The sequence below is a fragment of the Lycorma delicatula genome, chromosome 1 (assembly GCF_047948215.1).
Source record: "Lycorma delicatula isolate Av1 chromosome 1, ASM4794821v1, whole genome shotgun sequence".
Lineage (NCBI taxonomy): Eukaryota > Metazoa > Arthropoda > Insecta > Hemiptera > Fulgoridae > Lycorma > Lycorma delicatula.
Genome location: NC_134455.1, coordinates 86,900,477 through 86,915,483, shown reverse-complemented (window position 1 = coordinate 86,915,483; position 15,007 = coordinate 86,900,477). Strand labels below are relative to the sequence as shown.

The 15,007-nt window shown below is 28.3% G+C and overlaps 1 protein-coding gene across 3 annotated transcripts in view; it reads left to right on the top strand.

Annotated features, from left to right (window-relative positions):
- LOC142319837 (nucleolar pre-ribosomal-associated protein 1) overlaps nt 1-15,007 on the top strand; it is a 246,924-nt gene that overhangs the window by 194,917 nt on the left and 37,000 nt on the right. For all 3 annotated transcript variants that reach the window (XM_075357521.1, XM_075357512.1, XM_075357518.1), the window contains exons 19-20: nt 2,695-2,878; nt 11,287-11,576. In XM_075357521.1, coding sequence (XP_075213636.1) covers nt 2,695-2,878; nt 11,287-11,576 — 474 coding nt within the window. The remainder of the gene's footprint in view (nt 1-2,694; nt 2,879-11,286; nt 11,577-15,007) is intronic.

Below are 15,007 nucleotides of genomic sequence, written 5' to 3'. Positions count from 1 at the left end.
TGTAACTTGTGATATACTCTTATAATAGAATCATATAATTAGTACAGATATATGACTTAGAATCCAGAAATGATAAAGTAGAAAAGAGCGTTTCTTACCCCATTCCCTTTGTTTTACTCGATAGAGCAACTAATCAGTTCCAATAATATCCTGTTTAGATATTTCAGTAGTAGTGACTGTTTTATCTGTCTGTACATAACAAGAGTTGTGAATTGTTATTTGATCATTTTGGGCAAAAAGGATGGCATCGATTAAACTTCATTTTGAATTTGATGCAGTTTATCGCCTTAAGATGTATGCTAGTTGAGTGTAAGAGGTGTAATGATACTGTCGAAAATTTACTTGAAACATAGCCTTTAGCCAGGATAATTTATGTAAAGTAAACGTTTTCTTAGAAGTACCTAAATTCAATCACATAAATATAGTTACATTAGGTTTTTGTTTATCAATGCCGGATGCCGCTTATACAGAATACATCCTTAATTATTAACATCCTGTTCATATTATCGAAGTTACGGTATTTTTATAAAACTGATTCATTCTGTATAGGCTGCATCCGGTCCTAATGACACTACAGTTACAGTATTAGTTACCCATCGTCGTCTTGTCTAGTCGCCATAGTCATTATACTGTTTGTATATGTGGACGGTTATGTGCATTTTATCTGTTTAGTTTTATCTTGTAAAGTTTAATACGGTGATTTATTTTAATTACGGCATTAAAATGAGTACAAAAGGACAGCGTCTACGATCTTTTACAGTAAATGAAAAACTGCGCGTTATAGAAGAGGCTGAAAAAATTGGAAATCAGGCGGCAGGAAGAATTTTTGCACGAAATGATTTGTCAATAAGTCGAAAGACGACCATTTCTCAACGACTTCCAGGCGCTTATGAACAAAAAATATTACATTTTCACAAATACATAATAAATCTTAGAAAAGATAAAGGCTATTTGCCTTCTCAAATAGGAAACGCTGATCAAACCCCCGTATATTTTGAAATGCCATTTTTGACAAAACCGTAAACAAAAAAGGTGAAAAAAGTGTTACGATTCGCACTGGTGGAAGTGAAAAACAAAGGTGTAGTGTTATGCTTTGCATTAGGTCTGATGGATCAAAATTACCTCCGTACATTGTTTTTAAAAGAAAAACTCTTCCTACCGTACAGGTAAATGGAGTTATTATCAGAACACAGGAATCAGGTTGGATGAATGAAACCTTAATTTTAGATTGGATCAGGTGTGTATGGCAAAAGCGATCAGGAGATTTACTTTAAAAAAAATAGCGGTGTGCTAGTAATGGATAGTTATTGGGAGCATACGACTGATAAAGACATTTTAAAAAAGGGTATGACAGACCAAGTAATAATTCCAGGCGGATTGACATCTCTATTGCAACCACTAAATGTCTGCATTAATAAACCGTTCAAATCTGCATTAAAACAACTGTACAGTAAATGGATGGCTGATGAAAATTTCTTTCTTACGCCTACAGGAAGAATCAAACGCCCAGATTTTAACCAGATTTGTGTTTGGATAAAAGATGCTTGGGAAGGTATTTCCACGGAATTAGTAAGAAAAAGTTTAAAAAATGCCGAATATCTAATGAACTTGATGGAAGTGAAGACGATCACCTTTGGCAGAGCGACGTGGAGACTTACCGGTAACTCTTCAACAGACATTAACAGTGACAGTGATTAATTAAAAATAAAATCCCATATTAAAAAGCGTATTGAAATTATACTTTCTTTTCGTTTTACTGGCCTACTGATTCTGAACTAAACTAATACCCTCGGTAATTAATTATTAATGTAATATTAATATTGTAATTTAAATGAACGAATTAGATGCTTTACTTTCTGAATATTTTCGTATTTACTTATTTTTTTTATCATATCTGTTGCATTTTAAATACCGGCATATACTCGATTTTTTTTTAGATTTTCGGTCTGGAAAATCGAGGGGTGGGGGTACTCGAATAAATAGGGTTCTTTATTTAAGATAAATGATAAAATAAAGAAAATAAGAGTTGGACCTCTCCAGTTTTAAGTATGCCAAATTATATTAATTTACTTATAATTTTGTTTGCATATTTTGTGACAAATTTTCTGTTTAAATTTTTATATTTCTTATTTTAAAACTTTAGAACCTATTAAATTATTTTTTTCAAAGTAAAAGAAATCATTGTAAGTAGATAAAAATAAGATTTCTATTACTTCCATTCAGAAAATAAATTATATTTATAATTTTATAATCAATCTATTAAACTAAAAATTTCTGTTGTTTCTGATTTCTAAAAGATTTATACTTTTTTCTTAATTATAAGTTATCATTCTTTGTTGTTTAAGCAGCTACTCTTCTTATCTTATGTTTGTATTTGTAATTAAAGAAAATTTCCTGTCAAATTAATATATTTTTATGCAGTAAATAAAATTTAATTAATAGTTTAGTCCGCAGTGAGTATCTTTTTTCTACTGTTATTTTAAGTAATTTTTTGCATTTTTAATATGACTATAGTCCTTGTATACTTCATTTCATATATCAGTTTTTAATTTGTTTACCTTATGAAATAAAGTTAAGATTCACATTATATATGGTACATTATGATACTGTTATCTTTTCACAAAGTTCTTTCATCTTGATTAATTCTCTTTTCATTTTGAAAAAAAAGGATTTTAATTAATTTTTTTATTTCAGATAAAAAATCTAAAAAGAAACTGTACGGATCATTGAAAACACAATGGAACTATGTACCTTGTCAGTTAAATGTGTTAAAAATATTAAAATTAATTATTATTGTAGATGCCTCACAAGTTATAGATATTATGGTTGATATTATTGGTTGGGTCATTCAGATCTTAGATGGTACTTCTAAAGAAGGGTAAGTAAAATTAATAAATAAAATGTTGTCTTTAAAAAGAATTAAATTTTATCACTTACTATATTTATTCTCGGATTCTTAAAATATATTTTCCTTATTATGTACTACGTATTTTGTTATTTTATTACACTACTGCTTTATGTTTTCAGCGCTTTTATTATTGTAAATATAGCTCCGAGACATAATTTATAGCTAGCACACCTTTATGCTTGGTTAATGAACATTGCTGCTCTCAGAAAATCTTATAATTTTAAAAATAGCTTCAACAGTAAAAGAGTTTCTTATATTAAAATTTCATTGTTAAAATTCATCTATTTGGATGTACAATTTAACCAAAAAATTTTTAAATGTCATTACTAGCAAAATGTTATTACTTTTTTTACTTCCGAACTCCAACCAATACATATCAGCATGTTTGTCACTTGCTATCTTTTTAAAAAGATGCAGTTTCCACCCCCAAAAGAAATCCTAAAACACATTCATTTTCAGTTATGGCTGAAGTCAATGATATTTTCTATTTTTTCAGACTTTATTGTTTTCCCTTACTTACTCTACTGGTGCCTGATGTAGAAATTTGTTTTTTTCTATATGATCTTTTTTTCCTACAAGATATGGTTTTATTTATAGGATGTATAAGTACGTAAAGTTTCTTCTTACATCTTTGTTGTGCAGTCAACCTACTCTTGCCATTTTATTAGAGAAACATTCCAATAATATTTTCAGTTATACTTCTTTCTCTTAATCAAGCTTTGCATCTGTTCATTTTCCATAATCTGTTAAAAAATAGCAGGTATGTGTTTCTGATTTAATTGGATTGATTTTCTGTTCTCTTGCATTACTCTCAAATACCCTTTTTTGCCTTCTTTTGAAATATTCATACAGTCTCATTTGTTAGTCTCTTCTCTTTATTACCGCCAATTTCAAATTCTCATGTATTTTCACCATCTCTTTTCTTATTTTTCTTTTTTTAAAACTGAAATGATCCATTTCTTCTGTTTGCAATCTCTTTGTAGTAGCTTCCATTTGTATTACATTTTGTGTATAGCATGTTTTATGCATAATTTTCTTTGCCATGTATGATTTCCTTTTTTCTTTATCACCTAGTTATGATTTCATTCTTTTTTTCTGTAATTTTGTTTGTTCCTTTTGCATCTTTAGAGATCTCATTTCTCATAAAACCCTTTACTACCACCTCAGATTGTCTTTCAAAAAACAATTGTATTGCTCTATGGTATGTTCCTGTTTCTTCTGAAAGTCATCATGTCATTGCTTTTTTTTAAAGTTATTATCTTTTAATTAATTTATTTCAGTCATCAGAGTGAATTTACTTTGAATACTGTGGAGTAATAGTAGCAATTTTTAACAAAACTTTTTGTGTGTCAGTTGCATTGCTTGATAAATAGTACAGTGCAGAAAATCATGATTATAGAGTAATATTTTGATTATACAGTCTACCTTATATCACAGTTATTAATATCCATCATTCCACACTTACAACTTTCACAGTTTTAAAAAAAATACATGAGTGTGGAATTCATGTTGAATTCCACGGAATTATGTGGTAAATGTAATAGATCCGTTACTGCTAAGCTTCTAAAAATTAAATGTGAAGACTGTCTAAATGTTTTTCATACTAATTGTTTAACTATGACTAAAAAAATGTTGAGACCATTTTATCCAAAAAATTAACTTAATGTTCTACATGTCAAGCCAGCAGGAGGAAAGTTTAAGGCTGGAGAATGAAATTGATAAAGAAGAAATTACTCTAACCTATATAACAGCAAAACTAATTAATATAGAAATAGAACAAAAACAATTAAGACATTTTTTTAATTTTTGTCATGAGAAAATAAACTAATATGGCATTAAGTTAGAAAATGCTGTGTAGGAAATAAAAAAGCAAGAAGTAATGATAGTATTAACAATTCAGAATGAAAATGAAGTGCAAAAAAACAAGTGAATTATGTTTATCTGAAACTGGATTAAACTGAACAATATGCCAGGAATAGTAGGTAGTTTGCATATCTTAGAAATACTGGAACAACCAAATGAAAATGTCATTGATCTGATGAAGGAGCTAGGACATACATTGGGTATTCAAGTAAATCAATCTGTGTTTGATACCTTCCACCATCTGCATAAAAACAAGAACAAAATAGAGCCACCAGGAATTATTGTGAAATATTTCATAGGACATATAAGAATTAATGTTAGTAAAAGTAATTAGCAGTAAAAGAAAATCAAAAATAACTTATCTACACAACATTTGACACTTACTTATACCTTCTGACCAGCCTATGTATAGATGTCCCACGGAGAAACCAACTTACTTCACAGGTATATTCCTCTCATCAAAATAATGAAAAAAGTTCACATAAACATAGGTCTGGAAATGCTTCTTTAGTGAGTTACTGCTAATGAACGATTTTGCCTGGAATTCAGCTCCCCTGGTGAAATTAGGTCATACTGAAATTTTTAGGATGTTAATTGAGGGTATGAAATTAATGGTTTCCTATGGTTTTTCAGAAAAATTGAATAAAGTATGTTTCAGAACTGTACGTTTACTAGTTTTCATGATATCCGAAGTGAAACTAAAAAATCCTCAACACAGCACTCACCGAATTTCAAATCGAACAGGCATATCTTGTAGCACATTCTGAAGAGCACTAAAGAAAAAGAACTTCTATCCTTATCACTTGCAAACTGTTCAAAATTTCAATCAGGTAACAGTAATTAAGATTAAATTTTTATCAGTGAGTACAAGAAAATCAAAATATTGTTCGTTGTATTTTATTCACTAATGAATCTATTTTTACAAGAAACATAATACAAAATTTGAAAAATAGTCTCAAGCGGTCAACTTGGTCAATCCAAATTCAATTGAAGAGTCAAACTTTCAAACCCAATTTTTGATAAATATATGGTTTGTTGTAATTGCAGACCAGTTAATTGGACCATTTATTTTTCAAAATTGCCTTTCTGCTATTGCGTGGTATTGCGTTGGTTCTGGTTTTGTGGATTTTACAATACCAATTGCCAGTTCTGTTAGAAGATGTACCTCTTGAAAAAAGGCAGCAAATGTTATTCTAACATGACGGTGTACCACCTCATTATTCACAAGATGTTAGACAGCATTTAAACTTTTTCTGAGCAGATGGATCGGTCAAGGTGAGTCAGTTAATTGGCCCCCTGGTCCCCTGATTTAACTACTGCCTTTAGAGTCATTTAAAGGTCTTGTTTAAGCAGAAAAAGAATTTTAGAGAAGAATTATTGAACCAAATTTTAAATGCTTTTGAACATCTTAAGAATGTGATATTATTAGCTTCCTTTAATGTTATATGTCTTACTAGATTTTGCATAAATTATCTAGGAAATCATTTTATACTGTATCTGTAAGGTATGAAAATTAAATAAAAAAAATTGATACAAAATTAAATACAATATTTTTTTTTTGGGTAAGTCATTTATTTTTTGTTCTGTTTTATTGTCTCCTTCAGTAACCTGTAATAAGATAACCATATGTAAGTTTTGAAAATATACCTAGAATGTGTTGTACAGTCTTTTTGTGTAATTCCTTGTTTTAAAATGGGAAGTCGTCTTGGATTTGGAGTCTTGTGTTCAGAGATAAACGGTAAATCAATATTTCTTTGTTAATTATTTGTAATTAACTTATCTCAAAGTATACTAAGTGTAAATATTTCTAAACATAAATTAATAATCCTGGGTGATCTTAATCTGTCCAAAATAATAAATAGCAAATATCAGCCAAACAACTGTATGCTGCATTGTATAGATGTGTTAAAAGCACAACCACTTATTAAAGAGGATGTACATCATCAAGCTCTCAATATTGTGATTAAAGGTAATGATAAGTTTCAAAATTTTCCTTCATTCAACAAGATCTGTCATAACTTTAAGAAAGCGGATTTTGATAACATGTGTAGGCTATTGAATCAGACTTTGTCTGAATACAATGAAAATATTTAATGATCTAAAGTTAGCTCTAGACTGGTTTTACAATAGAATACATAAAACATATTCAGTATTACAGTACCTCTCACAAAATATCATAAAAGGACTTATCTTATATTGTATGACAGTGAATTAATAAAAATAATTAAAGTTAAGGAATATTACGTTGAGAAGCAATTTTTATGTGAATGAATTTAAGTTATTAAAATTAATGTTACAAAAAATTAAATTATTATATCGTAATTACATTAACAATATTGAGAATGTGCCAAACTATGACAAAATTTTTGATCTTTCATAAAAAATCAGCAATCTAATTCTGGCTCATGTGGGAAATATTTTAATGGAATTGTTCATTTAGCACTAAATAAATAGCACAAGCCTTTGCTGACTATTTTTAAAATTTTTATGCTCATTCTCCGGCTGAGTATGACTGATTTATCTAGTCAGAGGAAATAAACAAAAATATTTTGAAGTTATCTCTAGTTAGTATCTCAGAAGTTGAAAAGGCTGTAAGAAAAATGAAACAAAATGAATTAGGGCCTGATGGTATTCCACCTTATATCAAAGGTTGTAACAACATGTTCTCATATCCATTGGCTATCTTATTTAATCTTGCTATTAAAGTGAACACATTACTGATATTTTGGAAAGTGACAAAAGTTTCTCCAATTTTCAAAAAGTCTCGATCAAGATATTATATAAAAAATTACAGACCTGTAGGTATACTTTCTGCTCCATGTAAGGTCTATGAATATATTTTATATCAAAGACTATTTTCATTTAAATTCAGCTATTTTTATAAGATAACATGGATTTATATGACAACGGTCAACTACTTCAAACATAATTGACTTCACACTATGTAACAGAGAATTTCAGTAGATCAGCACTGGTGGATGGTATTTAAATGGACTTTGCTAGGCCTTTAATACAATACATCAAGCTGTAATGTTAAAAAAAATATAAGCTATCGGAATGTGCTATAATTTTCTTGTATTAGATCTTATGTAAGAAACAGACAACAATATGTTAATGTTAAAAAAAATTAATTCTAGGAAATTTTTGCTCATTCAGGGGTACCTCAGTCTAATTTAGGTCCATTAGTGTTCGTAATTTTTATTAATGATATTTGCACCTGTATAGAAAATTCCGAAACTCTTCTCTTTGCTGATGATGTGAAAATTTTTAGGTCAGAATTCCTAAGATGATGTGTTTCTTCTTCAAAATGATATTAATAAGGTTGCTGACTGGTGTAAACAAAAGCGATTAAATTTTAAAGTAGAAAAATGTAAATACATGCAAATAATTTGTAAAAAAGAGATAATCCGCTTTAGAATATTAATAACATAAAAATTCTGAAGGTGCAGGAATAGGGACTTGGGAATTGTATTTTCATCGAACTTTAAATTCAAATTGCTCATAAGATCAGTGGTTAGCAAAGCATATAAAAATTTTGGATTTATATTATTAAAAAAACTAATGTTTTTAAGTCAAATCTGATAATTGTCAGTTTGTATTACTTGTTGTTTGGTCTCATTTAGGAGGCAAATCTGTCATTTAGAATACTGCAAATAAAAAAATTGTGGACTAAAGAAATACAAATTGTGAAAGAATACAAATAGAGTACAGATAAAAGATTTCAGAAAAAAGGGATCATTTATATATTTTTTTAATTTATTTTGATAATTTTAACATATATACTTTATGAGTTTTAAGATATAGTTCATTAATTTAGAAGTAGTTAGAAACACTGGATTATTCTGATTACTTACAAGGTTTTTTGGTTTAGTTCACTTTTTTATCAAATTTAATATGAAACACTGAATTATTCTTATTACTTTATAGATATTCTGGTTTAATTCCCTTTTTTTATCAAATTTATCATGCTTAGTGTAAAACAGTATTTGTATTTTAGAAAACATAGCATCTCTCCTTTCTTGATTCATTGAGTGAGTCTATTGGAAGAATTTCAATTGCCTCTTTTACAGAATAAGAGAAATCTTGCAGATTTAATATATCAGCATAGAATCATTAATAGATAACATGTGGTTATTGAGTAAAATAGATTTATATGTTCCTGGTATTAAAATGGGATCTAGGCAAATATTCAGTGTGCTTACGACTCATAGATTACAGTAAATGAAGTAACCATTATTATTTATGATGAAAAACTTAATGAAATTTGTACAAAAATAAACATTTTTGACTGTAACATCAATGAATTTTTAAAGACGATCTCTACACATTATCAAAGGTTAACATGCTGTACTGAGCTGAATTCCAGTGAATTATTTTATCTACTCGCAATTATTTTATGTATACAATTTTTTTAAATTGTTTTATGTATACAATTTTTTAATTTTAATTTTTGTCTTATATTATTGCTTGAGGAAAAACCTCTCTATTCACTGATTATACAAGATAGTAATTCTAGTTAGTTTTTTATAAATTAGTTGTAAGTTGTAATCATAATATAATTGATTGTATGTGTATGTGTTGGTGTAATGTAAGCTGATTTATTCTGTAGAGTACCAGTTAATAAATAGATTACCATTAAGCATGGTGCTGTTTGTGAGCATTGTAATTGTTAAAACTGCTTATAAAAAACATGATTTTTAGCTCTGTAGCATTTGAAGTAAAGTAATGTCCATAAAAAACAAAATTTTATGCCATAAATTGAAAAAAATATTATGTGTATTCATAAATAGTTAGTGTAAAAATATTTTATCAGCGATATTCATATTGCACATTAATATATATATAAAAGTTTGAATTTACTTTATAAGAAACTTGAAAAAACATTAAAATAAAAAAAAAAATCTTGGCAGATTTATGGGTTGTGTACAATAACAGAATAACATGTACTCTTGCCAAACTTTGTAATAGACAGCAACAAACTACTTAAAATAGCTAAGAGTAAATACTTTAATGGTAATGCATTATTTTAAAATAACCCTTAAATTATTAAAATTATTTTTTTGTTATACTGTGTATGATTTATTCTGTTGCTGTGTTGCTATCATCTTAAATTAATCATAATTCATTAATCTGTTTATTTAAAAACAGATTTTATTTTGTAAAATTGTGAATTCCAAACAATAAGGGACAAATTCAAATGTAATTTGTCAGTATAGTTAAAGAAAAGGGATCATTTATATATTTTTTTAATTTATTTTGATAATTTCAACATATGTACTTTATGAGTTTACAATATAATTCATTAATTTAGAAGCAGTTAGAAACACTGGATTATTCTTATTACTTGTGAGATATTTTGGTTTAATTCACTTTTTTTTATCAATTTTAATTTTAGTTTAGCTTAATGCACTTATTTACAGTAGTAAAATAATTTAATTAAGATGTGGATAGATTCAATATAGAAAAATTAAAAAAATTTATTGGGGAAAAGAGAATAAAAAAAGGAAATACGCACTATTTTTTTACACATAATTGTGATGAGCCAAATACATGTAAAAACAAGTCAGTTAATAAGATGCAGTCAATGAATAAGAGTTTACAATGAATTTATCAATATTTTAAGGGAATTGTATTATATTTCAATAGAATACAATTTCTTGTAACATAAAAGATATCACCCAGCTAGTTATGAATCTGGCTTTGCCCTCCATTTTTCTATTGGACTGCCTTGTTCAGTTCAAACTTTTTCTATTACTTTACTTTTTTTAAACAGATTTCAAGCAGAGATTGTTCTCAATTCAGTGTCCATTTTAACACTTTATATGTTAAACCCTTACTTTTACAAAGTAGGCAAATTTTAATCATGATTTTTTTTTTAATCTTAACTAAAGATCATTTTTTTTGGATGAAGAGAAATCCAAGAACAAGTGGAAATAAATATTGTCGCATAAAACTGATTTGAGGTCTGCTCTGATAAGTAGCACAAGTAAAGGGTGCAAGAATTGTGAACATCCAGTTTCTGAAAACTGAAAGCTATAATGTCAAGAAATTTTTGTAATATAGAGAGATTGTAAAATGAACTTGGAAAGACAGATTATTATGAGAAGGATGACAAGATTGGTGGATCATTTATTAAGATTGCTATTTTATTAAATTTAATTCTAGAAGAAAGTGATCAAGGTAAAAATGATAAAGAATGATGTAAATTAAAGCTTATGAAATAGGTATTTAAAGTGTAGAATGTAGGTGGCATGTTTACGTTAATCCAAATTAGAGAGTTATTGAAAAACTGCATCAGGTTTGTCAAATGACCAATGACTTGAAAAAAGACAATTAATGATAGTTTTAATTTTTAATTAGAGCTTAATTAATTCTAATGAGCTTTATTTTCACCTTTATTTGCTTTATTTAATGAAAGATTTACATATTTTTGAATAGCAAATTATAAATTCTGATGGAAATGACCTGTCATTATTTGTGTTAAATTTATCTGTGTTTTTACTTATTATTTTTAGATATGATTGGTTATATAATGGAGTGGCAGAAATCTTACATTCAGTGGGAAGAAGCGTTGACTGGACTCAGTTGTTACTTAATGGGTCTTGTTATAATGTTATGCGTCAGTCTCTGAAATATGGTTTACGCCAGGATAATCCATCAAATGTTAGCATAATGAAAATGTTGGTAGCTTTTTGCAGTATGGTATTTTTTGATAATCAAAAAGATGATATTTCTGAATATTTTAGTCTTGTAATTTCTCATTCAGACTTTATCAGTATTATGCTTGATAACAGTGATGTAAAATGTAAGTATTATGGAATAATACATTTACTTTTTATTTTTTTTATTTGTAGTGTTTATTTGTTTGGTATATTTTACTTTGTATATTATGAATTAACTGTATAGCCATATTATTAGTGCATTTTATCATTTTCATTGCTTAAATGATTTGAAATGATAATTAAATAGTTTTAAGTGTTCCCTTATGAAAAATAACACACCTTTATCTTTCTACCACTCATTGTAATCAATCACATTCCTTAGCAGTACCAAACTTAAACTATGCTGTATCAGCTATCACCTTGGTGGACCACAAGTTACCTTCTGCTAGCATATCTTCTCAAGATTAAGAATACTTTTGATGTGGTATTCTCCAACAATGATGTTAATTGTTACCAGGAATAGCCTAGATCTACTGCTTTGCTAGGCATCAGAGCTCTGATCTAAAATCTAAAATGGTATATCTAAATATAGTAGATATATTAAATATAGTATATCTACAGTATACAGTAAATCTAAATAATATATTCAGAGCTGTTCTCAGCTCTAAATATACTATTACTTCCAGTTCTTACTATTGCTCCATGTTATTACCCCTTTGGCGACCTTTTCTTGTTAATTACTGCTTTGGTCTTTGTCAGTATAATAAAAAGAACTCAAATCTGGTTTTTTTGCAAAAAAAAATGTATATTATAGATAGCCCTGATAGTCATAGATAGTCCTGATGCTACAGTTTATATAGATGGCCAAAAAAAAAATTAATTCTGTTTGTTGTGCTTCTGTGGTTGGCAATAGACAAATACATGTTTGATCTCCCCAGCATCACCAGCATTTTTGTTGTGGAACTGTTTGCTATTAATGAGACCTTAAATACAATTAGTCCAACATTTTGATAAGTACTTGTTTGCTCAGATTTCATGAGTGCCTTACAGGTGATTAGTGATGTGTACTCCAGACAACCTGTTGTCTGTGAGATACAGTGTGTTATTTCAAAAGTGACTAGATGTAATACGACTGTGAGCTTCTACTGGATCCCATGCCATATTTGAATTTCATGCAATGAGCGCAAGGATAGTGTGGCAAAAGCAGTTTGTTTTCACCCTACTTTTACCAGTTGCATTGCTTCTAATGATCTTTTCTGCTTCCTGAAGAGGGTAGTTCATAATGAATGACAAAGTGAATGGGATGCTACCATTAACAATAAACTTCATTCAGTTAAGCAGGCTGTGTGACCATGAAGCTCCTCATACAGAAATAACCGTCGAGAGGAGGTTATTATTTGCCATTTGCAAATAGGGTACACTAGGCTCACTCATGGATATCTAATGACACAAATAGATGCACTCTTTGTTCTCACTGCGATTGCCAACTAACAGTACACCACATCCTTGTGGATTGTATCTGTTATGTAGCATTGTGTTGCAAGTTTAAACTAGGGACTGACATGCGAAATATGTTGGGGAACAATGCAATGATGTTATCAACTGTTTTGCGATTTATAAGGCTGTGTATCTTGATTCAAAAATTTAATTATTTATATGGTCCATGTCAACTGTCTATACCAATTGTCATATGCCAGATGGTAATTTTTATTCTTTTAAATTATTTTGTTTTTGTATCCAGGGTGATGTTTATTTCACCTTTAACATACATTACAGGTTTTTTAAGATGTATTTTTACATTGCTAGGTTTTAGTTTTTTAATTGTCAATTGTTAAAATTTATTTATCTACAACAAATATATCGTGTCCGGGTGATGATAACGCAAAAATATTTTCGCCCAAAAAAAAAAATCAAGATTAAATGCTGTTTATCAGTATATTCTGGTTGCAAATAAAATTCAGTTTTCACCCAGAATATTTGCTGTGGGACATGCAAATCATTGTTTTCTAAATTCTTGAAGCTTTGCGAAGAGCAACAGATAGTTCAGTGCTTATTGTAAGTTGATTTAAAATTATTTTACTTTCACAAGTTATATTAAATGTACACAGATATTATTTAATGAAAGAATCTAAATGTTTAATTTTTTTCATTTATTGTTCTTGTATCAGTTAATCGTAAAATCAATTTATTTTTAATGTTAGTTTTTATTTTATGGTGAGGATGATAAGTGGATAAGCGGAAGAATGTGTGGTCTGTAAAGAATTGAATATTGGCCTTTTTGTATAGAAGCCTGCTGTATGACACACATACAAGTTGTATCTACAGTTAGTTTTATTGTATTTAATGTATTTATTTTTTTTCATTAAGGGAATGTAAAATGAAATGACTTGTTTTTAATCAAGTTCTGATATGACGACAATAATGTTGAAATGTAAATAAAATAATACTGTTAACGTATAGTTCATAAGGTTGCCAGAAATAACAGAGCTATTTATAGTGGTGACAATAATCAGATCTAGATATTTGAATATGTGAACTGCAATTAATAATTTAAACTTTTCTATTTTGGCATTTGTGTTGTGTCTGATTGTGAATAAAATACATTTAATTAAATATTATAAAAAAAAGATTGAAGAAAATAATGGTTAAACAAAAACTAAAAATTTTTCAACTTATGTTGGTAATTTATAACTTCCTTGTTTCTACTCAAATCTCCTTACCTAAGTTCTGGTTCTTTAGTTTTTTTTTGTTTTTTTACAAAAATTCCCCAATTAAAGGTAACGTATTTATTGGTTTGTTTCTCAACAGATAGGGATTAAATTAATTTTCTGGTTTTCACTATGTCCTAATCTTTATTATGGATGTAACTTCTAAAGAAACTGTGGTTCAAGAGGCATAGTCAGTTTCTTTCTCTGATGGTAATTATGTTCACTATAAAACATCTCTGTAGTGAAATGAGTGAAGGTTAAGAAACTCAGAACTGTTAAAGAATTCAAAAGATTGTGCTTATTGCAGTAAAACTGTACTCAGCTAAATGGAAAATTGCTCTCTTTTCTTAATAATTGTTTATTATGATCATGTTATTCTTAAGTTGGTTTTGTCATTTTTATAATTGATTTCTGTCTTATGTCAGGTTACCTTATAACCATTTAATTACGAAACTTAACAGCCAAAAATAAGAAGAAAAATATGTTTAATAAAACCTGTTTACTTTCCCAATCAATGAAAATTCTACTGTACAGGGAAATTGTTGTTATTAATAAAACAAACGTTTTTAGATTTTCCACTCCAGATTTTTTATTTTTTGAGGTTTCCTGAGTTTTAAAATAATAAAATGACACACTTCTGCTTTTACAAATAGAAAGAAACAAAGAAAGAAAAGTTAGTCAGCTATTATGAGAAAATATTTTAAAATATATATATATTTTGAAACAAAAATATTTTTAAATTTATCATTATACGAATACACTTATTAAAAAAAATTGTCTAAATGCTGGTATGGCTTGGTTACATTTTAATGCAGTCTACTCAAATTGACAAACGGTGCACAGAATAAGTGGTAGTTAGCTGACTT